The sequence below is a fragment of the Musca autumnalis genome, unplaced genomic scaffold (assembly GCF_047663935.1).
Source record: "Musca autumnalis isolate F117 unplaced genomic scaffold, ASM4766393v1 scaffold_1, whole genome shotgun sequence".
In the NCBI taxonomy this organism is placed as follows: Eukaryota; Metazoa; Arthropoda; class Insecta; order Diptera; family Muscidae; genus Musca; species Musca autumnalis.
Genome location: NW_027411644.1, coordinates 195,734,400 through 195,761,242, shown reverse-complemented (window position 1 = coordinate 195,761,242; position 26,843 = coordinate 195,734,400). Strand labels below are relative to the sequence as shown.

General features: G+C 37.3%; 1 protein-coding gene and 1 long non-coding RNA gene across 6 annotated transcripts in view; one reads left to right on the top strand and one right to left on the bottom strand.

Annotated features, from left to right (window-relative positions):
• Atpalpha (sodium/potassium-transporting ATPase subunit alpha) overlaps positions 1 to 21,784 on the bottom strand; it is a 208,530-nt gene extending 186,746 nt beyond the window's left edge. For 4 of the 5 annotated variants that reach the window (XM_073959591.1, XM_073959589.1, XM_073959592.1 and 1 more), the window contains exon 1: positions 21,333 to 21,452. In XM_073959591.1, coding sequence (XP_073815692.1) covers positions 21,333 to 21,353 — 21 coding nt within the window. In that variant the 5' untranslated portion in view covers positions 21,354 to 21,452. Of the gene's footprint in view, positions 1 to 21,332; positions 21,453 to 21,771 lie in introns of those variants that run through there. The other variant, XM_073959601.1, reaches the window with a different exon arrangement.
• LOC141388910 (uncharacterized) lies at positions 20,519 to 24,680 on the top strand. Its single transcript, XR_012408955.1, has 4 exons — positions 20,519 to 20,811; positions 20,965 to 21,151; positions 21,220 to 21,685; positions 21,746 to 24,680. It is a non-coding gene; the product is annotated as an uncharacterized lncRNA (long non-coding RNA).
• The last annotated feature ends 2,163 nt before the right edge of the window (positions 24,681 to 26,843 follow it).

The following is a 26,843-nucleotide window of genomic DNA, read 5'->3' as shown; positions in this document are numbered from 1 at the left end:
ATTCTAGAATTTTATTTGTAATTCGTAACATTTCGTTTGTAATTCAAATTATTCCACTTATAATTCGAATTATTCCACTTGTAATTCGAATTATTTTATTTGAAATTTCAAATAAAATGATTATATAGAATAAGTCGAATTACAAATGGAATAAATCAAATTACAAATGGAATAATTCGAATTTCAAATGGAATAATTCGAACTACAAATGGACTTATCGAATTACAAATAAAATGTTACGAACTTCAACTAAAATGTTCCGAATTTCATCTGAAAAAGATGTAGAAGACCTCCTAAGGTCTCCTATGGATGGAAGACATCCTAAAGGTCTTCGGTAAATAGAAGAACTCCATAAGGTTTGGTATGGATATAAAGTTCCTCTACAGATATAAGACCTACTAAAAGTTGCTATAGATAAATGAACTCCTAAAAGTCTCTAAAGTCATCCTAAAGGAATCCCTTCATAAAATTCTTTCTAAGGGTCTTCTATGGATAGAAGAGTTCCAAAAGGTTTTCTATGGATAGAAGGCCTCATAAAGTTCTTCTATGGATAAAAGAACTTATAAAGTTATTCTATGGTAGAAGACCACCTAGAGGTTTTCTATAGATATAAGACTCATACAGGTCTTCTATTGATATAAGACCTCTTAAAGGTCTTCTCTAGGTCGAGGATCAAAAATCATCTAAAGTCCTCCTAAAGGTCTCATAATCATACAATACTTTCTAAGGGTCTTCTATGGATAGAAGATCTTCTATAAGTAGAATACCTTATACAGACCTTTCTATTAAGAAGAACATCGAAAGGTCCATCCACGGCTTTCTGCGAACAAAAGAACTCCAAAAGGTCTTCTATGGATAAAATACCTCCTTAACCTTTAATAGATAAAATACTTACTTACTTAGCTGGCCCATTACAGAACATTTGTTCCATAGACCGAACTAAGAAAATATCTCCAATTCTCTCTGTCTCGTGCTTCGCTTTTTGGAATACCGCGCCTTGTCATCTCTTCATCCACTTGTTTATACGCCTTTTTAGCGGGTTCATCATCGCTCATTCTTATGATATGGCCTAGCCAACGCAATCGTTGCATCTCGATACGTTTATCTATACTGATGTCGTTGTATAGCAGATACAGCTCGTGGTTCATACGACGTCGATATTCACCGTCAACGCAGATTGGTCCATAGATCTTTCAAAGAACTTTCCTCTCAAACACACCAAGCACTGCCTTGTCTGCTTGCGCAAGTACCCAGGCTTCGGATACCTGGATACTTCCTTAAATTATTTTATTGCTAGAAGACCTCCTAAAGGCCTGCTATGAACAGAATACCTCTTAGATGCCTTTTATGGATAGAAAACCTCCTAAAGGTCGACTTTGTATGGAAGACCTAAAGGTATTCTATGGATAGAAGACTTCCTAAAAACAAAAGACGTTCTACTTCGAAAGGTCCACCTACGACCTTCTGTTACTAGGAGACCCCAAAAGGTCTTCCATTTCTAAAAGACTTCCTGAACGTTATCTTAGGATAGAAGACTTGCTAAAGGTCCTTTATGGATAGAAGATCCCATAAAGGTCTTGTATGGATAGAAGCCCCCTAAAGGTCTTATATGGATGGAAGACCTCCTAATGGATTTCTATGTATGGGAGACATCCCAAAGGTCTTCTATGCATAGAAGAACACGTAAATGTCTTCTATGGATGGAAGACCTCCTAAAGATCTTCTATGGATAGAAGGCGTCGTAAAGGTATTCTATGTATAGCAGACCACCTAAAAGTATTCACCTCCTAAAGATCTTCAATTGATGAAAGACCTGACAAACGTCTTCTATGGATAAAAGACCTCATAAAGGTCTTCTATGGCTAGAAGACCTCATAAAGGGTTTCTATGGATAGAAGACCTCCTAAAGGTCTTCCATGAATAGAAGACCTCCTAAAGGTATTTTATAGATAGACGAGCTTCTAACGGTCTTCCAGGGATAGAAGAGGTCTTCCAGGGATAGAAGAGACCTTCTATTTATAGAAGCGGTCTAAAGGTATTTAATGTATAGAATAACTCCTAAAGGTCTTCAATGGATGAAATACCTGACAACGACTTCCTAAGGGTCTTCTAGGAATAAAAGAACTCCTAAAGGTCTTCTATGGCTAAAGGCATTCTATGGATAGGTGAACTCCTAAAAGACTTCACCTCCTAAATTTCTTTTATATATAGAAGATCTCCTTATAGTCTTCTTTGAATGGACGACTTCCTAAAGGACTTATATGGATGGAAGAACTCCTACAGGTCTTCTATGGATAGAAGAACTCTTAATTGTCTTTTATGGCTGGAAGAACTCCTTCCATGAATAGAAGACCTCCTAAAGGTTTTTTTATGGATAGAAGAACTTATACGGGTCTTTTAGGGATAGACGAAGTCTTCTATGGAAAGAAAAGGTCTTCTATGGGTAGAAGCAGTTTCAAAGGTCTCCTATGGGTGAAAGACCTCCTAAATGTATGTAATGGATAGAATAACTCCTAAAGGTCTTCTAGGAATAAAACAAGGCATTCTATGGCTAGAAGACCTCCTTTAAAGGTATTCTGTGGATAGGTGAACTCCTAGAGGTCTTCACCTCCTAAAGGTATTTTATATATAAAAGGCCTCCTAATAGTCTTCTATGAATGGACTTACTAAAGGATTTCTATGGATAGAAGGTCTTCTAAAGGGCTCCTATGGATGGAAGGCCACCTAAAGATCTTCACCTCCTAAAGGTCTTCAATGGATTAAAGACCTGCCTTGCACGCTGGAGGTCATGATTTGGAGTCCCCGGCCAGACACATCAAATTTTCAACGGTGACAAAGTGCCCCTCAGTAATGTAGGCGATATTTCCTGAGTATTTTAGCCACGAAAAATATCTCTACAAGTGGTGTCTCAAGACACGCCTTTCGGACTCGGCGATAAACAGTAGGTCCCATTTCAATGAGCTAATATGAATCGGGGTGCAATCATTGATATGAGAGAAGTCTCCCTTGTCCCGTCTGGGATGTTTGTAGAACAATTATTATATTAATATTTTGTCCAAATTTAGACCAAGATCGTCCACTTCTTCGGATACCTTCCAACATTTCGTCCAGACATTGATTTCATCCTCATCAAAAGTTAAAGATTTTGCGCTTAAATTGTACTCACGATAACTCTTGAAGGGACATTGATAAGGATGGAATCAATGTCTGGAAGAAATATCGTGATCACAATTTTAGCGCAAAATCTTGAACGATCCGCTCCTTTAGGTACCGCCCACACAAAATTGCAACAGTTGTCGCAGTGCAGTTTAAGACCAGCACTCGAACCCCTCTTAAGTTTGCAAACAACTTTTTGCAACAACATGTCCTCGTGGCCTCTATTACAATGGTACAATTTTTTCGACGAAAATATTAAAACTTTTCGGTATTTTTTAATTTTTTTAAATACGCGAAAAGCCTCAATATTTTTGTCGGCAATCTTCATACGTCACAAAAGGGCTATAAACATTTTGAAAACTTCCGAAGAACCTAAAAGTTGGTGAAAAAGATTTTTTTATCGATCTTTTCATATATGAAAGGCCGAGGGTATACTCCATCGTGCACCACTCATTTCATTTCGGGGGCAAGTCCATACTTCGTAAGACAATGGCCAAAAGCTCCAAAAAAGCCTGGCGGCACCAAGTAGACTGATTAACCCTCGAAGGGAGAAACCGACATGGTCCAAACGTTGTACATCGTATTATTGCTTACAGTCTCGGATTATGTCCGAATATTGACTATATAAGACCATTCTTTCCGGTACCTCCCATAGTTTAGGAAAAAGTGCAGTTTAGGGATTTGTCTGGGATCGTTTTTCAATTTTTCGCAAGGTGTTGTGTATGGGGCTCTAGTTACGACGGTACAATTTTTTCGGAGTCAAGTCCATACTTCCTGAGAAATTGGCCCAAAAACTCAAAAAAAAAAACATATAGACGTCAGAAGTATTGTGTTTACTTCTTTTCTTTAGGTCCAAGGCTGAGGGCATATCTCGTCGGCACAACTGACTAATACTTTCATACTTGTTCTAAATCAGTCCTCTCGCATCAACCATGCTTGTCCAGCCGATGAACCCCTTCTGTACGTGTGTAAAAATAGAATATCTGCAAAGGGGCTTCTGTGGATAGGATACATCTGATATTCGTACTCAAAATTATCTCACATTAGCCTTTGATCCACTGATCGATAAAACCCTGTTCTTGAGGAATCTTTTTCCACAAATAAAGTTAACGGCATACCTCCCAAAACTAAGTTGACCCACATCCGTTGGTATTTTATTCAATTAAAAATTCAATATGAAAATTTTTCTGGCTGCATGAAAATATTCCAAAAATCAAGAATAACTATCAGAGTTTAACGCTGCTGCTGGCTGATGTTAATCAAAATCTGTAAACGTAGGCGTTAATTGTGGGCAATTTGCATTGCTGACTCTCCACGTAAAACACAACAAGAACAACTACAAGAAACAAACTTTGACAACAATTAAAAAAGCGTAAAATTATGATTATGCCCCTAAAGACTAACCCCCAGTTTATGTATTTCGAAACGAAAATGTGTGCGCATGAAAGACACCCAAACTTTAGTTTTTGAAATATTATTTCATTTGCTTTTGCTTCAAAACAAAAAACAAATTTGAAATACACACTCAAATTTGGTAGTTTTTCTTCCGCATTCGTTTTCTTATCGACATACATAAACAGGCCCTTAATTCCGGCAATTGGCGACAAAAATGCTGATTCATAGAAAAAAACTGTAAAAGAAAAGAACACAACACGAGCTGGGCTGAGGTATGTCAACAATTAAGACGCCAGCGGACGACAGCAGCGGCAAACGAAGAAAAACGCCAAATAACATATTGAGGAAATACAACATAGACTAAATGCTTCTTGATTAGATAACAGAAGCAAAGATACCCACAAAAAGAGCAACGTGTATAAATGAATAGGAACAAGCAAATAAAATCAATATTAAGTAAAAAAAGAAGAAGAAAAGAAAACAACAAGAATAACAGAAAAAACATTAACATACTTTTAGGCTGTCATTTACAAAATAAATAAAAAATTGTAAGGCATACATTTAGGCGAGGTGGGGAGGACTTAAGGATAAACTTCAAATGACATTTTCGTGTCGTTTTATGATTATTACATAAGGTAGAAGAGGTATGTTGGTGGGTGGATGGATGGTTGGTTGGTTGCAAAGGGGTGTTTGTAGAACAACAGCACGTTTTGGTCAATCGCGTATCACACAATTCAATAATTAGCCGTATACAACAACAAGCTAAACTCTTTGTCGGGTGACTCTTCAAATTCCTCCCTTCCCAAGTATTTGGTTACTACTACTGCCACCGCACAACGACGAATACATGCTGACGATGGCGCGCCCTAATGACACAAATAATTGTCAATGCTGATACTGAAAAAAAAGCCCAACGGACGAATCTAATGAAGAGAACAAGAGAGCATGTCTCCAATGTGAACATGAACAAGGAACGAATCAATACATGCTTTTCCATCAGGGATGGAACTATCAGAGCTTATGGAAAGAGGTACACTTTGTCAAGAACAAGTAAAAAGTATCAGTGGGCTTTACCGACAGAGATATACACTCTCATTTGAAACTCCTTTTTCCCAAAAAAATAATAATTTTCAGAATTTTGGTGGTATGAACGTGCCGATAATAATATGGATTTGGATTCAAGCTCAAAAGTGTTACGGGGAGGTACCTGAAGGAATGAACCGACATAGACCATTTTTGAAGTAGGTCTTAGTTTGCGAATCATCATTTCAGTTTGTCACCGTATAGTTTAGAACTTTTGGACCATTACATCAGGAAGCATGGACTTTACCCACGAAAAGCATAATATCGTTGTAAACTGGACACAAGGAGTATCTTCTTTAAACATTTTCAAAGGATCCCTGGTCTGTTCTTTTTTGTACTTAAACAAAAATGTGGAACTTTTGTGAGGGGTGTACCCCATGGAGTGGACCTATGTGATCCATTTTCGAACTTAAACTAAATTTGGAAAAAATATTACGGTGGCCATATTTTGTAACGATTCGATTGATCCGTTTGAGAGTTGTCGTGCGCTCTAGATACTACATATGGTGCCATAGGCATTTATTTCGGGTCATTTTTCCAGGAAGTATGAAAAATTGTGTACCGTCGTCGGGGGCAACGGATGCCAGCACACACATCAAAGGGATTCGATAGCAGCCCTTAAACTGCACTTACCGAAATTTTGTGTAGGAGGTACCCGAACGAGTTGATATACATATATGGTCCATATTCGAACCTGATCTATGTCTCGTAGAAATATTACGATGTGCAAATTATGGACCTATAATCGACTTAATCCTCACCAACATGGACAAATGTGATATAACGAATTGGAGGGAATCTGAAAATCTCTACACTTGGAGTAATACAGAATCCTCATAGAAATCCCAGGAGAACGGATCGGGTAAATACAGAGCCCGGATAAATTCAAAATTGTGCGGATACAATAGTTTTCACACAAGCGAGGTAGACTAGGAAGCTATGAGGTCTTGGGTCAGTTTTAGTGAGTCTGTAGAGTGGAGTTAATGAAGCGTCTAGGTTTCTCATGCGGATCCCAAATTCATAGGCAGTATTTAGCGGAGCGACGGTTCCTGAACTCACTCTAGAATATAGACTTTCGATCTGCTCTCAGGGTTTCATTTTCCCTGGTGCACCTGTCCTGCCTACAACAAGCTTAGTCGTGCCAAACCCAGTGACAGCATTGTCAGGGAACTGACGCAAGTTATTTCACTCGACAGTATCGAATGTCTTTCTAAAGTTCTCAATCTGTCGCTAGGCACCTACATCGTTCCCGAAGTCTGGAAAATGGGCAGTGTGGCCCCGCTACTAAAGCCAGGCAAAGATGTAAGCAAAGATGAATCGTACAGACGGATTTCGCATTTGTCGTCCGTAGAAAAGATCCTTGAGGCTTTAGTCCTCCCCAGAAATGTAGACCTATGCCGATAATTATCTCCATGAATGTTCTATACCTCGCACGGAGACTAAATACAAAATTCCAGCAATTTCGGTGGGCTAATGAGGCTAAAACGGAGGAAATTTTAAAAATCGGGAGATACCGTTCTATAGCACGATATGAAAATCTGACCTATGCCGATAATTCTCTGCAAGAATGAGGGGAGGTACCGTCCTAAAGGTGCTACATCAAAACGTGATCCTGTGCAGACTTTACTTTTCGGGAATGTTTTATACCCTTTTCCTCTGAAAACGGTCTATAGGAGCACCCTTTCCTTTGGAAAGGGTCTATAGGAGCACCCTTTCCTTTGGAAAGGGTCTATAGGAGCACCCTTTCCTTTGGAAAGGGTCTATAGGAGCACCCTTTCCTTTGGAAAGGGTCTATAGGAGCACCCTTCCCTTTGGAAAGGGTCTATAGGAGCACCCTTTCCTTTGGAAAGGGTCTATAGGAGCACCCTTTCCTTTGGAAAGGGTCTATAGAAGCACCCTTTCCTTTGGAAAGGGTCTATAGGAGCACCCTTTCCTTTGGAAAGGGTCTATAGGAGCACCCTTCCCTTTGGAAAGGGTCTATAGGAGCACCCTTTCCTTTGGAAAGGGTCTATAGGAGCACCCTTTCCTTTGGAAAGGGTCTATAGGAGCACCCTTTCCTTTGGAAAGGGTCTATAGGAGCACCCTTTCCTTTGGAAAGGGTCTATAGGAGCACCCTTTCCTTTGGAAAGGGTCTATAGGAGCACCCTTTCCTTTGGAAAGGGTCTATAGGAGCACCCTTCCCTTTGGAAAGGGTCTATAGGAGCACCCTTTCCTTTGGAAAGGGTCTATAGGAGCACCCTTTCCTTTGGAAAGGGTCTATAGAAGCACCCTTTCCTTTGGAAAGGGTCTATAGGAGCACCCTTTCCTTTGGAAAGGGTCTATAGGAGCACCCTTCCCTTTGGAAAGGGTCTATAGGAGCACCCTTTCCTTTGGAAAGGGTCTATAGGAGCACCCTTTCCTTTGGAAAGGGTCTATAGGAGCACCCTTTCCTTTGGAAAGGGTCTATAGGAGCACCCTTTCCTTTGGAAAGGGTCTATAGGAGCACCCTTTCCTTTGGAAAGGGTCTATAGGAGCACCCTTTCCTTTGGAAAGGGTCTATAGGAGCACCCTTTCCTTTGGAAAGGGTCTATAGGAGCACCCTTTCCTTTGGAAAGGGTCTATAGGAGCACCCTTTCCTTTGGAAAGGGTCTATAGGAGCACCCTTTCTTTTGGAAAGGGTCTATAGGAGCACCCTTTCTTTTGGAAAGGGTCTATAGCAGCACCCTTCCTTTGGAAAGGGTCTATAGGAGCACCCTTTCTTTTGGAAAGGGTCTATAGCAGCACCCTTCCTTTGGAAAGGGTCTATAGGAGCACCCTTTCTTTTGGAAAGGGTCTATAGAAGCACCCTTTGGAAAGGCTCTATAGGAGCAACCTTACCTTTGGAAAGGGTATATATGAGCACCCTTTCCTCTGGAAAGGGTCTATAGAAGCACACTTTCATTTTGAAAGGGTATATAGAAGCACACTTTCCTTTGGAAAGGGTCTATAGAAGCACCCTTTCCTTTGAAAAGGGTCTATAGAAACACCCTTTCCTCTGGAATGGGTCTGTAGAAGCACCCTTTCCTCTAGAAAGGGCCTTTAGACCTCTGGAAAGGTTCTATAGAAGCTCCATTTCCTCTGGAAAGGGTCATAGAAGCACCATTTCCTCTGGAAAGGGTTATAGAAGCACACTTTCTTTTGGAAAGGGTACATAGAAACACCCTTTCCTCTGGAAAGGGTCTATAGAAACACGCTTTCCTCTGGAAAGGGTCAATGAAGCACCAGAGGGTCTATAGAAGCACCCTTTCCTGTTGAAAGGGTCTATAGAAGCACACTTTCCTCTGGAAAGGGTCTATAGAAGCACGCTTTCCTCTGGAAAGGGTCTATAGAAGCACGCTTTCCTCTGGTAAGGGTCTATAGAAGCACACTTTCATCTGGAAAGGGTCTACAGAAGCACCCTTTCCTCTGGAAAGGGTCTATAGAAGCATCCTTTCCTCTGGAAAGGATCTATAGAAGCATCCTTTCCTCTGGAAAGGATCTATAGAAGCACCCTTTCCTCTGGAAATATTCTATAGAAGCAACCTTTACTCTGGAAAGGGTCTATGGAAGCACCCTTTCCTGTGGAAAGGGTTAATATAAGCACGCTTTCCTCTGGTAAGGGTCTATAGAAGCGCCGTTTCTTCTGGAAAGGGTCCACAGAAGCACCCTTTCATCTGGAAAGGGTCTACAGAAGCACCCTTTCCTCTGGAAAGGGTCTATAGAAGCATCCTTTCCTCTGGAAAGGATCTATAGAAGCACCCTTTCCTCTGGAAATGTTCTATAGAAGCACCCTTTCCTCTGGAAATGTTCTTTAGAAGCAACCTTTACTCTGGAAAGGGTCTATGGAAGCACCCTTTCCTGTGGAAAGAGTCTATGGAAGCACCCTTTCCTGTGGAAAGGGTTAATATAAGCACCCTTTACTCTGGAAAGGGTCTATAGAAGCACCCTTTCCTCTGAAAAGGGTCTATAGAAGCACGCTTTCCTCTGAAAAGGGTCTATAGAAGCACCGTTTTCTCTGGAAATGTTCTATAGAAGCAACCTTTACTCCGGAAAGGGTCTATAGAAGCACCCTTTCCTCTGAAAAGATTCTATAGAAGCAACCTTTACTCTGGAAAGAGTATATAGAAGCACCCTTTCCTGTGGAAAGGGTCTATAGAAACACCCTTTCCTCTGGAATGGGTCTGTAGAAGCACCCTTTCCTCTAGAAAGGGCCTTTAGACCTCTGGAAAGGTTCTATAGAAGCACCATTTCCTCTGGAAAGGGTCATAGAAGCACCATTTCCTCTGGAAAGGTTTATAGAAGCACACTTTCTTTTGGAAAGGGTATATAGAAACACCCTTTCCTCTGGAAAGGGTCTATAGAAACACGCTTTCCTCTGGAAAGGGTCTATGAAGCAACAGAGGGTCTATAGAAGCACCCTATCCTCTGAAAAGGGTCTACAGAAGCACCAGAGGGTCTATAGAAGCACCCTTTCCTGTTGCAAGGGTCTATAGAAGCACGCTTTCCTCTGGAAAGGGTCTATAGAAGCACCCTTTCCTCTGGAAAGGGTCTATAGAAGCACCATTTCCTCTGGAAAGGGTCTACAGAAGCACCCTTTTCTCTATAGTCTACAGAAACACCCTTTACTCTGGAAAGGGTCTATAGAGCACCCTTTTCTCTGAAAAAGGTCTATAGAAGCCCCCTCTGCTCTGGAAAGGTTCTACAGAAGCACCCTTCCCTGGGGAAAGGGTCCACAGAAGAGCCCTTTCCTGTGGAAAGGGTCTATGGAAGCACCCTTTCCTGTGGAAAGGGTCTATGGAAGCACCCTTTACGCTGGAAAGGGTCTATAGAAGCACCCTTTCCTCTGGAAAGGGTCTATAGAAGCACCCTTTCCTCTGGAAATGTTCTATAGAAGCACCCTTTACGCTGGAAAGGGTCTATAGAAGCACCCTTTCCTCTGGAAAGGGTCTATAGAAGCACCCTTTCCTCTGGAAATGTTCTATAGAAGCAACCTTTACTCTAGAAAGGGTCTATAGAAGCACTCTTTCCTCTAGAAAGTGTCTATAGAAGCACCGTTTCCTCTGGAAATGTTCTTTAGAAGCACCATTTCCTCTGGAAAGGGTCTACAGAAGCACCCTTTTCGCTATAGTCTACAGAAGCACCCTTTACTCTGGAAAGGGTCTATAGAGCACCCTTTTCTCTGAAAACGGTCTATAGAAGCCCCCTCTGCTCTGGAAAGGGTTTAAAGAAGCACCCTTCCCTGGGGAAAGGGTCTATAGACGCACCCTTTCCTCTGGAAAGGGTCTATAGACGCACCCTTTCCTCTAAAAAGGGTCTATAGACCCTTTATAATTTTGTTAATACAGTAGTAATAAATAGTACCAAAAAAGTCCACTGCCACCCCATTTGCCATCCCCGTTCTGAGAGTACAAAAAAATATAACACACGATACCTAAATATCGCCACCCAACCTCCTGCGATGGGAAACACGTGAAATAAGATACTAGAACAGGCTGACTCTAATAGATACAGACACAAGTTTTGTGTCGGGTTTCTTTTTCAAATTTTCCATATGGGGGTGTTAGTGGGTGTATAGTTTCATGCGATGTGTGGAAAAAAAACAACATTTACTCGTAGTTCCGGGAGGGGGTGAGAAAAATCAAATGTAGTGGTCTTTACATTTGCATTGAATGTGATGTCGAACCGACCAAAAAACGGTGGTTGGGTATGGGTGGGTGGGTGATTGCCAGTGTAACAATTTGTGCATTCAAGAGAAATTCTCCAACGATGATATAATAGTACACAATTGCAAAACTAAGCGAACAAACCAACGAACTCATGAATACAGAGTACGACAAATGGGTAATGGTAAGCTATTGCCACCTATAGAAAAGTTAAAAAGCTAGCAAATTTTCAGCTGTATGCCCAACAACCAACAACACATCAGTGTGTTATATAATCGTCGCTTTGCAAAAGTATCCAGCAAAAGAATATTTTTTTCTAAATTCCATTGGAGGCAGAGCTTTTTTTGTTGTAACTTGAGAACGGGAGAGCAGCAAAAAATTCAAGGGTGGTTTTTAAATTATATTCAAGCTTTTGCAAAAAGCGCATGTCGTAAGCCCCACCAAACTTACACATTTGTAAAATTTGAAAAAGTTTTGAGTTCTCTTCAATTAAATTTTAAGAGTTGTATAAAGCTCTTAATTCGAGATTTCTCTTATGTGCGGGCTTATTTTTCTCTTCCAGCCTAGTAACTGTCATCAGCCATAGCAGCTGTCACTTTGTCACTTCCAATGTTATTAATCATATGTCGCGTGTTATACAAACACATTCCAATGGGGGTAAAATAATTCGCATATACCCACCGACATAGAGACATACACTGTCATACAAGTAAAACTATGAAAGCGATATTATGCACTGCAAACAATTGTAATACCAATTAGAAAATAATAAACGGCATTACGTTCGCGGGCCGAACTTCTTACGAATTGTATTGAAGTTAAATGGAATAGTTTCTCTTCGTAAATAAGAGGAGTAAGCCAACCCAAAACCGAACGGTACAGTGGGCTATTCCAAACGTGACTGTCACTGAAAATTACCAACATGAAAAAAATGTAATCGTTGATAACTTCGAAACGAGTTTAGATTTTTAACAACTTAAAATATAATTTTGTAGACTGAAAACTTGTCTTTAAGATGGCCTAGAAAAATATTTCATTTACAGTACCGTTATACTAAAATTCTACCGGAAAACAATAAATGGGGCTGGATTCTTGTTCTATGAAAGTTTTATAAAAGTTTTATTTATTTATTTATTTATTTATTTATTTATTTATTTATTTATTTATTTATTTATTTATTTATTTATTTATTTATTTATTTATTTATTTATTTATTTTTATTTTGATTCCTACACAACAAGATTTAAATCTTATAAGGTAGAGTGCAGGATTATACAGTGAGAAAACATATCCATCTTAAAATTAAGGGTTTACATTTGTATGTGTTTAACAATTGAATTATAAAACAAATGAAATATTAGACAGTAATTGATTTTGATACAACATAAAAAGTTAGTGAAAACAATGTTTAAAAAAAGAAAAAGAATATATATGTGAAAAAGAAGATAAAAAAATTAACGGTTACACTTGTTAAATCGCTTCCAAATTCTGAAAACAGTTAGTAATTTAAACGTATGTTCGTTACTGATGCTTTGCAATTCGTGAGGAAGAGAATTCCAGAGACGTATAGTACTTATAAAGAAATGACAATTTGATACCTGGCTCTGCCGTCTCAAGTTTATAATATTTTTTCCTATTTAGGTGTTTTTTTATATATAACTTTCTGGAGAAATATTAACGCTTTCACATGGAGAAGAGAGTTTATACTGATGCCATAAAGCGAGTTGCTAGTATATTGCGATATATGCTGAGTTCTACGCAAGCCATAAACATAGCGAATGATACTATTAAATGCAACATTTAGTCTACGTCTACTCAGAGAATCACAGTTCGCAAAGAGCTCGCAGCCGTAAATTAACCCTGGAACTAAGTACGTTTTGGCCAGTAGACATCTAACATTAAATGGGGTAAAAGACTGAGTAAGCCATAAAGCACGTAATTTAGCATAGGTTTTGCCCACAGCTTGATTAATATGGTTTACCCAGCTTAGAGAAGAGTTGAAAATAATGCCGAGATTTTTGGCACTCTGAACAATTGCGATATTTTCTAGATTTAGTAAAATTTCAATGTTTTCTACAGTAAAATTTTTCCTTTTGTGGGTTACTAAGCACATTGATTTCTTTGGATTTAATGCAAGACCATTTGCATTGGCCCATTTGCCGACTCTATTAAGGTCCTCGTTTAGATTGACAATGCACTGACTGATATCATCGACAGAACAGCTCAGATAAATCTGAACATCATCAGCGTACATATGTATTCTACTGTGCACAAGTTGTAGGGGTAGGTCATTGGCATATAAAGAAAATAAAAGTGGTCCGATAACCGACCCTTGAGGTACTCCTTTGGTTACTGCCAGAGGCATTGATTTTGTATTTCCGTTGTATACAGATTGTGTTCGATCAGATAAATAGGTGTCAATAAGATTTATGGAGGATCTAGAGAAATTGAAAAATTTTCGCAGTTTAACACAGAGGGTTCGATGGTCAACAGTGTCGAAAGCTTTAGAGTGGTCTAGCAGAACCAGAAAGCATGCCTTGTTATCGTCGATGTCACTCCTTATTGATTCAGGTACATCAATTAATGCTGTTACGCAACTGTGTCCGGAGCGAAAGCCTGATTGCACTTTTGTCAGTAAAGATTCGCGTTGAAGGTATTCGGACATCTGTTGATGAATTATCTTTTCAAAGACTTTAGAGAGGTAGGGAAGAATTGCAATCGGTCGAAACTCTGAATTACGTTTTGGTACTGGAATAATCTTTGCATGTTTCCAAATAGTGGGAAAGGCGCTGGTACATAAAATTGTATTGAAAAGGTGAGTGAAATGAGTTAGCAAACGTGGGAGTAGGATCCGAATAAACTTAGGATCAATTCCATCTGGACCTATGGCGTTCGATTTTACACTTGAAAAACAGCTCAAGACTTCTTGATATGTTACGCATCGAAACTCAAATATTCCCTCCCCACGTATGCCATCATCATCGGATGTATAAAAAAGGGGATCAGCATTAATTATTGGTATATTGACGAATGTTTTGTTAAGATCGTCTACATCGCCTATACAGGATCCGAGAGTCTTTGTTTTTCCAATGCCTATATCATTAATTATATTCCACTTACTCTTAGAGTCAAGTGCAGAACTAAACCGAGAGTGGTAGTATCCGGTCTTAGCAGATTTAACCGTTCTACGCGCAAGGCAAAACTCATTGTGAAGTTCTGGCGTTTTATAGCGTTTCCATCTATAATATGCTCTATCTCTGTCTGCTATTTGTCTTTTTATATCCGAGTTAGAAAGTCCCAATTTACATTAGGCGAGTTTACTTGCGGCAATTGTCAGTTTGTGGGTGAGAGAGGGTGTTGAGAGGCAAAGGGTTACCATATACCTCACCTCTCTCTCCATCAAACTGACAATTGCCGCAAGTAAACTCGCCTAATGTAAATTGGGACAAACAGAATTGAATTGAACCTTTGGTCATTTTTAAATTGAGCATTGAAAATGATGCACCACAATAATCGATTAATAATTTCGAAATGGTTGGCTTTTTATGCCATTCATGGTAGAACAAGAAAAGGTAGCAGCAATACCCAGCTGACTGAACTGGGCTGTAATGTTAGTGTCAAATTCCGTACGACATTTTATATATTTATTTCTATGTTCGATGTATATTAGGGATATATATTTTTTTAAGAACAATTTTATTCACCAAGAAAAAAACTATTTCCCATAAAGACTCCTTCATATCATTTACATGTAACCTCCATGTAACCGTTTGGGTAAAGTTTTGTGTCGTTTTGGCCGTTTTTACACTGTTGGGCATGATGCCGAAAAATTCAAATTCATTTGAAATATATGCCGACAAACAGATAAACGCTGGACTTTGGTATCGTCGTCACCCTGTTGTTTTTTTTTTCTCGACGCCCAACGCAAAACTTTAATCAAACGTTGTATCTGTTTTAAGCTTAAAACACCGCTTTTGGAGGCGGTACAATATTTGTTAATATATGTGGTATTTTGTTAAACTTGAAAAGAATAAAGCCCTAATAAACATGTGCTTTTTTTGTTTTCAAAAGCAAACAAGCGACCCCAAAAATTTTTGCAAGAATTCTACTTTCTGCGAGAAATTATGCATTTAGTGGAATGATATGGAAAGATTCAAATTGAAAATCTAACGAGTTTTCATTAATGTTTTTCAAAATATTCAATCAAATGTGAAGAATTATTAGTTTTTTTTAAATTTCAATAATTTATAGACATTTTCTTATTTTGTTTACATGTACGTTGACACTAACGTTTACAAACAAAAACAAATTTCTGTTAATTTTCTCGTTTAGAGTTAAGCTTGATGATCTGAAATTATTTGCAAGTGAAAAAGGAAACCCAAGGACTCGAACCCACATAGTCACCAAATTACGTTACCTGGTTTCATTGGTGGTAAAGCAAATCTTCGGACGTATCGACTATGCAATGGCTTCTCTGTCCTAGAACTTATCGTTTTTCAAATGCAAATGTGTTTTTGTACATTAACGCGGATACTTGGCCACAGAAATGTATTTTCTTCATGACAAACGCTTTTTGCGCTGACTTTGAAGTTATGAGTTGGCTTTGAACGCTAACACGCCATGACAACATTTTTTGATATGTTTTTCAAGGACGTGGGTTCAAATCCCAGCCGGGCTCAGCCTGTTTTTTATTTTTTGAAATTTTGCCTTTTTTTGAAGATTTGCTTTACCACCAATGAAACCAGGTAACGTAATTTGGTGACTATGTGGGTTCGAGTCCTTGACTTTCCTTTTTCACTTGCAAATAATTTCAGATCATCAAGCTTAACTCTAAACGAGAAAATTAACAAAAATCATTAAAAAATGATCTTCGCCACAAAAAAAAGGCAAAATTTCAAAAAACAAATTTCTATGTGGTTGTTGTTGAGTTGTATTTGTTGTAGTATTTACTTTACCTGGTTTGTTGTATCATGTATTTATGCCCATGGTATAAGTAAAGAGGTAGATTTAAACGAAAAAAATCTATAGAACCCTTGTTTTTCCTGAATTCCTAAAACTTCAAAATTAAGCAACAAGTGGGTTTGTGTACAACACCAATTTTGAGCATTTTATAAAAATCGCGAAAAATAAATGAAGGACCAATGTTTCTCCGCATAATCAAGTTGTGGATATGATAAAATGTTTGTTTCAATGATAACCTGACGAACTATTTCCATACAAATGTTCCAAAAATAATTTTAAAAATCATTGAATTCGATTGTTTTTAAAATTGTTTGGCATTTTATTCAAACACCACACACACATACACAGTTTGTGTTTATTGTTTTGAAGTTTTAGGAATACTCGAATGAAAAAATTTAAATTGACATAAAGCTTTGGCTAACCTTTCTTATTAAACCATGTGTATGCCATTTTAGAAATCAGAATGGTAGAATCATGGTTTAATAAGAAAGGTTAGCCAAAGCTTTATGTCAATTTAAATTTTTTCATTCGAGTATTCCTAAAACTTCAAAACAATAAACACAAACTGTGTATGTGTGTGTGGTGTTTGAATAAAATGCCAAACAATTTTAAAAACAATCGAATTCAATGATTTTTAAAATTATTTTTGGAACATTTGTATGGAAATAGTTCGTCAGGTTATCATTGAAACAAACATTTTATCATATCCACAACTTGATTATGCGGAGAAACATTGGTCCTTCATTTATTTTTCGCGATTTTTATAAAATGCTCAAAATTGGTGTTGTACACAAACCCACTTGTTGCTTAATTTTGAAGTTTTAGGAATTCAGGAAAAACAAGGGTTCTATAGATTTTTTTCATTTAAATCTACCTCTTTACTTATACCATGGGTAGAATAATTCGTTCCGTATCGTTTTCAGTAGCTTTTTTTGAAATATCGCGCGTACCTTTTTAGCGAATATTTTCGAACTTTTGTGGGCAGGTACCGGAAAGAGTTGAACTATAACCACCACCTTCGAATTTCATCTAATATTCGAAGAAATATTTCGATATCTGGGAGAAATATTACGATGTGAAAATTATGAGGGAGTTATCGTGTGCACCATTGATTCATGTTTGTCCAAAATATTACGACTGCCAAATTTTGAACCGAATCGGTTTATCAGTGCGCTCCATACACTACACATGGTCCCATAGCGGTTTTTTACACAGCTTTCGGTCCTGTACCGTCGTAATGGGGGCAGCGAATAAAAGTTGTTACAAAAAAAAATCAAAACGATTCGAGAGGAGGCCTTAAACTGCACTTTTCCGAAATTTTGTGTGGGAGGTACCCGAAGCAGTAGACCGATATAGTCAATATTCGAACTTGATGTATGTCTGGAAGAAATATTTGGTCTGTTCCTTTACTTTTGAAAGTGGTAAAACCGGCAAAAGTAGCAAAAGTTGTAATCTGCTTCCATATGAATTGTATGGTGTCTGAAGTAAAGGAACGCTTTTCGAGTAAAAAGTTGTAAAACTTGATGATTCTTGCACGTAAAGGAACAGAGCTATTACTATTGATTTTAAAACATTGATTTTAAAAGAATTTCACTTTTTAAAATTATTTTCCGTGCGAAAATCCGAGGGAAAATACTACGAATAAATATTTGCTCTGTTCCAGAACCTGCAAGAAGCTGCTATTTTTTACTACGATAACATTTTTTCCTTTATGTTATCGGAGAAAATAGTAAAAATTAGTAGATTCGTGCAGTTCTGGAACAGACCAATTATTTTGCACCAAATCAGTGCATACGTTCGAGAGTTATTGTGCGCTCCAGCCAGTCAGACAGGCAGACGGACATTGCTAAATCGACTCCATATTGAAAAGGATTTCGTCCATATATACTTGGGGGTTTAAACCCGTTATTTTGATGACAGCATAAATGCTGAGGGTATAAAAATCGACTTATTTATTTTTTCTTCGGTTCTGGTCCAAACCTTACAAATTTCTTTAAAACAATCATTCACAAAAATGTACCTAAGATCTCAGTAAACAACTTTCTGGAACAGATGAAAATATAGATCCAAAGAAGTCCTAAGAAAACTGTTCCTAGACTCTTAGAACTTCTTATAATTTATATTTTTACAAAATTTCCGAATTGAAATTCTGGCCCGCAATATAAAATTACCATAAATTCGGAGCGAAAATGTGACGAGTCCGAAGGGCGTGTCTGAAGACACCACTTGTAAAGAAGTCTTTAATGGCTCAAATACTTAGAAAATTTCGACACCCTTACACACTGAGGGGTATTTTGCCACCGTTGAATATGAGATGTTGTCTGAACTGGGAATCGAACCCCGGACCTTTAGTGTGCAAGGCGAGTGTGCATACCATTGCAGCACGGTGGCACCCCTTCTCCTAGTGAAAACTAAATCCCACATTCTATATCAAACCGGGAACCAGCATACTCCTAACGAAGGCTAAATAATAAATTTTAGCCATTTCGGTTGAATATTGTGGCTAAAATCTAAAACAATATTCCCAAAATCGAGAGGGGTACCGATCTATGAAAACTATATCAGAACATGGGCCTGTTCCGAAACTTTTAATACCCCCAACTAAAGGCCTCCACACATAAGAAGCATGGCATTCTTGCTTAAGTCATATCTGGTAAATGACTAAAGACCTAATTTAAATGTGATTCTGAAATCTTTTTATTAGGTCGAACTTGGTCTTTAGTCTTTTATCAGATATGCCTTCAACAAGAATGCCTTAAGGGCCTCGACACATAAGCCGCTCGGCTTTCTTACTTAATTCATTTCTGGTAAAGGAATAAAGAAATGTCAGAACCACATTTCAATTAGGTCGAACTTGGTCTTTGGTCTTTTACCAGAAATGAATTAAGCATGAAAGCCGAGAGGCTTATGTACCCAGGCCTTTAGACTGTATAATAAATTTCAGATATTTCGGTTGCATAATGCGGCTAAAATCTTAATCAATAACCATCAGGACTCTCGCATCATCACTACCATCATCCCTTTTCCACCTTCAGTCCAACAAGCAATAAAGGCCTGCGTACATAAGCCGCTCGGCTTTATTGCTTAATTCATTTCTGGTAAAAGACCAAAGACCAAGTTCGACCTAATTGAAATGTGGTTCTGACATTTCTTTATTGCTTTACCAGAAATGAATTAAGTAAGAAAGCCGAGCGGCTTATGTACGCAGGCCTTAACTCTTAAAGCTCTATCACCATTTTTGCCGCATAATCATCAACTTATCTAGGATGAACACAAAACACCAACGGCCTCCGAGTAAAGCAGTCGCCTATACTATTAGATGGCTGCGCATTCTTAAACCTAACCTAACTCCAGAAGCTTTGTTGTCACAGCTAATTGAAGCAGCCACATTAATACATAGACATTGACATTTCGGAAATATCTTACTTTAACACCATTACATTGTTTATGGGCACCTCTCGAATGGGCCTGATCCAAGACCCATATCTCGGGAAGTATGGACTTCCCCCAGGAAAAATCGCTGTGATAAGGTTCCCAACGATTACCGATGGTAAACAATTTCAGACCGTTCCGAGTGAGAGGACAATCCCACGGCAGCGGGTTCTTTCGTACCGGATTGACCCGAAACCATAGTGTTTCGGCCAGCGGCTGCCAACCCAGCATCAAACCTATGCTTCTACGTAGGTTTCTATGCTGCTACAACAACAACAACATCCGATAGGTGCCCCTGCACTAGACTTACATAAGTATTTTTTGAGCGGCTTGGTTCGGCTCTATAAAAGTGTGTCCACCTGCAAGTCCAAGTCCACAATATGCTTCGTCAAACCTACTAATTTGGCTCTAATTCTAGGTTTACATTTACGAAATCCACTCGATTTCAACTATCAATTCCATTGCTCAAACGTCAAATGAAGTCACATCTGAAATCCACTGGATTTCATTTGACGAAATTGACAGTTGATGTAAATGTAAACCAACCATAAAGTTGTTCAAGGAGGATTTCAGTTCTTAAACGGATTTTACACTTACCCTTAAAGCAGGTGTTTTGGGAATTTACGTCATTTTTTTGACAGATATTCTAAGGAATTGAAAACTTAAATGACCCATGTTTTATAAAACACGTTAAATGTAAAATGCGTTTTAAATTGTAAGTTTAAAATTCCACTTCTTCACTACTCAACAGCATACACATCGTACGTTACGTCAATGCGTCTTTCACTAACTCAATATGGTTAATGTTGTGGCAGAGAATCTCAATTCTTATTGGAATCTAACCAACTAAACAAAATACCAAAAAATAAACAAAAAATATTACATTGTTGTTGTTTCTGTTGTTCCCACGAATCTCTACACAGTGACGAACTGGACATAAAGAAGAATAACAAAAACATACATATATAATGCAAAGTGGGAGAATTGAAATAAGCCAGGCAAACACACCCCAATTAAGAGGCGCTTTTGGAGTCATGCAGTGTATATTTGACCCGTAGGTCAAGCTGAAGTTGGAATGCCAGCTAAACATAACTTAAAGAATAAATAAGGCGGGATAAAAAAGGTGTGTGGGTACAATAATTTTGAAGTAAAATAAGGAAAGATCGGAAAAAAGAAAACTCATTTGATTTTGCCGTAACAGTTGTTGTTTATGATCGGCTAGCATCCTATTAACAATTGTTTTGTTTTTTTTTTTTTTTTTTTTTTTTTAAAAAAGGGCGTCAACCGTAGACGTAACACCACATGAGTTGGCCAAGAAAAGCTTGGCTTAAACCTACAGCAAACACACATTCCATCATTATGTACAATTATTTGTTATATTTTTATCAATAATTTACTCAGCTTGTTAATGAATAGTGTGCAATATTCCAAATGTCCGTCATAATCGACCTAAGACGGAACAGGTAAACAAAATTTCACTTTTTATTAAACCATGTTTAAAAGCAATTGATGTGGACACACACAATAATAGGTTACCAATTCTTTTTGTTTGTTTATAAACAAATCGTCGTCATACATACATACATAATACAAAAATAATCATCACTTGTGTTTTAAGAATAAAAATTGCAAAAAAAGACTTACCTCAAAGTCTGAACGACTCATATTTTTAACACACAAAAAACAAACAGCAAGAAGCACTTAAATCCAGAAACTGGCAGTAAAAAAGACCAGCCCAAAAACAAACTTAATATTTTGCCGCTGCTACTCTCCGAACAAATAGGCAAAGATCGGTTCAATTTGATCGTTTGGTTTATTGGTAGATTTTATGGTGAAAACAGACAGCAAGCAAAAGATGGATGTCAAGTAAAAACACACAAAAGCCAGAATAGAATATTCAGCCACAAACAATGAAATGAACATAGGGAGAATAGAAAACAAGAAAACATAAAATAATTAGCCAAAACAAATTTATTTGCAATTGATGTCATATTGAGGTTAGTTTTTAAATACTTGTTATTGATTTATTAACTACAATGTTTGGAATTTCTTTCTAGATATTTTATTGGAGGATCTTGCTTACCAAATTGAGGATTCCAAAAGCAAACAAGGTAGTTGTTTTGAATAATTCCAATGATCGTTTGTTTTTGTTGGAGTTCGCCCTTCTACTGTCTTCTCTTTTTGGTGTGGTGTTCAAGTCGAAGTTGTTACCAAAGCAGAAACTCTGATAAATGTGTAATTAAAAAAGGGGTTTAAGACAGGTTTGTGTGATCGGCAATGATCGCCGTATAACGCTACCCAGCAAAATGTTTGTAGCCAAAGAAGTAGTTGAATCATGAGTGCAAGTGATTTCGGACTACATCTTTTTACTTAAAAGAAGTCATAATATTTACAAGGGCTTGGTGCAGGTCTGTGTTTAGACACACAAATTTCTCGGGAAAGTAAATTAAGTTTTTGGGAAGGAGCGGAGAGGAAAGAGCTCCTCAATACTCTTTCCTACCCCCTATAGCCTAAAAACTCAATTTATTTTCCCGAGAAATTTGTGTGTCTAAACACGGACCAGTGAGGATACTGTCTAATTTGCATCTTTAGCATACTTTTTGCATTAGGTTTTTGAAGTGAATAAATATACATACATTCCATGGAATGTATTTTGAATTGATTTTTCGGTTCATTTAAAAATTGATTCGCAAACAAGCATTTTGGCGATATGGAAGAAGGAGGGTTTTCACTGATTTGAAGACATCACATCAGAGTCATTTGAAAAAATTATATAAGAGTTGTGGTAACTTTTAATTAATGGCCTCTAGTTTTCTCTTTTTATCGCTTGTGTTTGGCTATAAATCGAACGCATGCTATCACTTTCTTTTGCAAATTACTGGCAACCGTGGCCTGTTTCTCTAGGATGATTCGAATTAAAATTCGTTCAAATTACTACCAAACTCATGTTTATGTAGTACATTTTTGTTTCTCCCAATTTACATTGGGCGAGTTTCTCTGCGGCAATTTTTATACCCTCCACCATAGGATGGGGGTATATTAAGTTTGTAACTACCCGAAATAATCATTGTAGACCCCACAAAGTATATATATTCTTGATCAGCGTGCAATTCTACATCGATATAGCCATGTCCGTCCGTCTTTGGAAATCACTCTAGCGTCCGAACGGATTGACGTAGGTTGATGAAATTTTGGGAAAATATGTTATATTTACGTAGGACTTTTGGTATTCAAAGCGGGCTATGTAGGTCCACGCTTTCGTATAGCCCCCATACATAATGACGCGTCGTCGTTTTAAGGAATTTTTAAGATATTTGGCCCATTTTACCACCGAATTGGTTGTAATTTGGTACTTTGTGTCTCCAGTGGCCAAAAAATATTCCTACCAAAGTTGGGTTATATAGGTCCACGTTTTGGTATAGCCCCCACATAAGGCCCCTTATAAAGTACGTGTCATTTTAATATATTTTGAATGTATTAGACCCATTTCACCAAAGAATCGGTTCTAACTTTGTATTTTGTGTTTCCAGAGGCTAAGAAACATTTCTACCATAAAATGTTTATATAAGTCCACGTGTTGATATAGCCCCCATAATACAATATCTCCCGATTTTCGATATTTTGAACGTTTTAGCCTCATTATCACACCGAGATGGCTGAAATTTGGTATTTAGTCTTCTTTAGGCGTATAAAACTTTCCCCCAGAAATTTGTAGGTATAGGTCCACGCCATCATATAGCCCCCATAGAACGATACCTTCCGAATTTCGGTATTTTGAAGGTTGTGGCCACATTAATCCGCCGAAATGGCTGAAATTTGTGGTGGAGGGTATAAAAAGTTCGGCCCGACCGAACTTAACGCTTTTCTTACTTGTTCTTGTTCCCTTTTAAAATTGCCTCCTGCGTCTACACACGGTATTCTTTTCCGGCAAGTCTTGTTTTCATGGTAGAACAAATACAAGGTAAAGTTAATACTACAACAAATACAACTCGAACAACAACAACAAAGGAATTTGTTTTTGTTTGTAACGTTACTGCCAGTTGAATTTGTAAACAAAACAAGGAAATGTCTATAAATTATTGGAATTTAAAAAACTAATAATTTTTCACATTTGGTTGAATATTTTGGAAAACATGAATGAAAATTCGTTACATTTTCAATTTTTATGTTTCCACATCATTCCACTAAATGCATAAATTCTCGCAGAAAGTAGAATTCTTGCAGACAAGTTTGGGGTCGCTGGAAATTCATAGAAAAAGGAGAAGCTGTTTCAATGTTTTGTTTTTTAGAAATCAAAGAAGCACATGTTTATTAGGGCTTTATTTCTTTAAATTTTAACAAAATACCTCACATATTAACAAACGTTGTATCGCCTCTACAAGCGGGGATTTACTGCGCGGCTTATCGTTCGAACTTGGAGGAGGTTACATATCATTGATATGAAGAAGTCTTTCTGGGAAATCGTTTTTCCGAATGATATATTTTTTTTCTCAAAAAATATATGTCCCTAATGTACATCGAAATAGAAATAAATGTATAAAATGTCATATGAAATTTGACACTAACGTTACAACCCAGTTCAGTCAGCTGTGTATTGCTGCTACCTTTTCTTATTCTACCATGTCTTGTTTTCAAAACAATGAAAGTAAAGTCAAATATGAAAAATATAAAAGGAATTACCTGAAAATTGCCAGTACGCCTAAGTCCCAATCTACATTGGGCAAGTTTACTTGCGGCAAGTCTCTGTTCGCTGGGGAGACACGTAAGGGAAGGAAATTGGAAAAAATGGTGATTAAGATCTAAAATTGACTGCATCCTAGCTGCACCCTTATAAAAATCATGACTTCTTTCACGTAAAAAGACATAGTCACTTGCACTCATGATTCAACTACGTTGGCTACAAACAAAGGCGTAGTCCGACATTTCTTGCTCTCATGATTATCTTTTTGGATTCAAACATTGTGCTGAGTAATTAAAATAACATAAAATAAATTGTTTTTGTGTTCTTAAGAATTTTCTATGCAAAAAGTATTTATGCATGTAAACATTGCTAAAATCTGAAAATTTTATGAAATGGATTCAAATCGGACATTGTCAAAATGTGAAGAACGGAATGTATATTTCATGACTCTGCATGGACTGCTTCTAATGCCATGTTCATACCAGCATTTGAATCACGTTGTTCGCTCTCGTAATTATGTACACGAATTAACCCGTTCAAACGACAATGTACACAATTCATAGCAACATGATTCATTTTTTCATACTTTTTATTTACCGATTTTAAAGAAAGTTTCGTCCAAAAGACGAGTAAAATTAATTGATATGAGCTGAAAAACTATTTGTCCTTTTTTCAGATATCTAATTAGTGTTTAATTATATTATTTTCATTCATCTTTTCTATTTTTTGTCACAATTTTTGTGTGTTTCAGCACATTTTTTTAATTTTTGTATTTTCAAAATTAACAAGAGAGAGAACTGCCAAAATAACTTTTTGGTATACAGACTTTCTGGCAGGCATTTGATTTTTGTTTCTAAATTTGTACGCGAATTTAAAACGATGGACAAGAAATGCAAGTGCAATAAAGGAGAAGACAAAATTTGCTATGATTTGAATGTATACTAGTCGTTAAACCGTTTACTTTTTATTCATATGTTGCAGTTTTTCTTAAAATGTTTGGGTTTTTAATAAATTTTTAAATTTGGTATTTTTGCTGTCATAATTAATTTATTTCGATAAATGCTCTCATTTGTTAGAGATGGGACATATTTTATCGTCGTTCGGAGAGTAATTTAAATTGAACAATGTACACAAATCATTGTTCGTTCTCAAAATTTTGTATTGCAAATGAAGTAATTATATCGTAATTTGGGGTCGAACAACGAATAGAGAGCGAATTACCGTCAGTCTGAACAAGGCATAAAATAGCTATTCAATCACTACTTCACATAGAATAACTTCAAATAAATTTTGCTGGGTATGTTACGTTTACATACACAGTCGTATGTATTTGCTTAAGATACGTTTAAATAACGTAACGACAACAGTTAGTCCATATTTACATTAGGCAATTTTCCTTGCGGCAATTGTCAGTTTGTTGGTGAGAGAGGGTGTTGAGAGGAAAAGATGGTAACCCTTTTCCTCTCAACACCCTCTCTCACCAGCCTCATCTCTCTCTCCTTCAAACTGACAATTGCCGCAAGGAAAATTGCCTAATATAAATATGGACTTATCTGAATTAATTTTCAAGAAGAGCAATTTTCAGGAAACAGTACTAAGTAGGAAAGTATCTGTGCCGACAGAGATACGTTAAGCATTTATGCAAAGTCCCAATTTACATTGGGCGAGTTTACTTGCGGCAATTGTCATTTTGTAGGCATGGTAGAACAAATACAAGGTAAAGTTAATACTACAACAAATACAACTCGAACAACAACCACAAAGGAATTTGTTTTTGTTTGTAAACCTTAGTGTCAACGTAAATGTAAACAAAACAAGGAAATGTCTATAAATTATTGGAATTTAAAAAACTAATATTTTTTCACATTTGAATGAATATTTTGGAAAACATGAATGAAAACTCGTTAGATTTTCAATTTGAATGTTTCCATATCATTCCACTAAATGCATAATTTCTCGCAGAAAGTAGAATACTTGCAAAAATGTTTCGGGTCGCTGGTAATTCATTGAAAAAAGAGAAGATGTTTCAATCATTTGCTTTTGAAAACAAAAAAGCACATGTTTATTAGGGCTTTATTCTTTTCAAGTTTAACAAAATACCACACATATTAACAAATATTGTACCGCCTCTATAAGCGATGTTTTAGTGTGCGGCATGTCGTTCGGACCTGGAGGAGGTTACATGTCAATGATATGAAGCCGTCTTTATGGGAAATAGTTTTTTTCTGATGAATAAATTTGTTCTTCAAAATATATATCCCTAATATACATCGAACATAGAAATAAATAAATAAATACATAAAATGTCGAATGGAATTTGACACTAACACTACAACCCAGTTCAGTCAGCTGGGTATTGCTGCTACCTTTTCTTGTTCTACCATGTTTTGTAGGAGAGAGAGAGGTGAGGCATATGGTAACCCTTTGCCTCTCAGCACCCTCTCTCACCTACAAACTGACAATTGCCGCAAGTA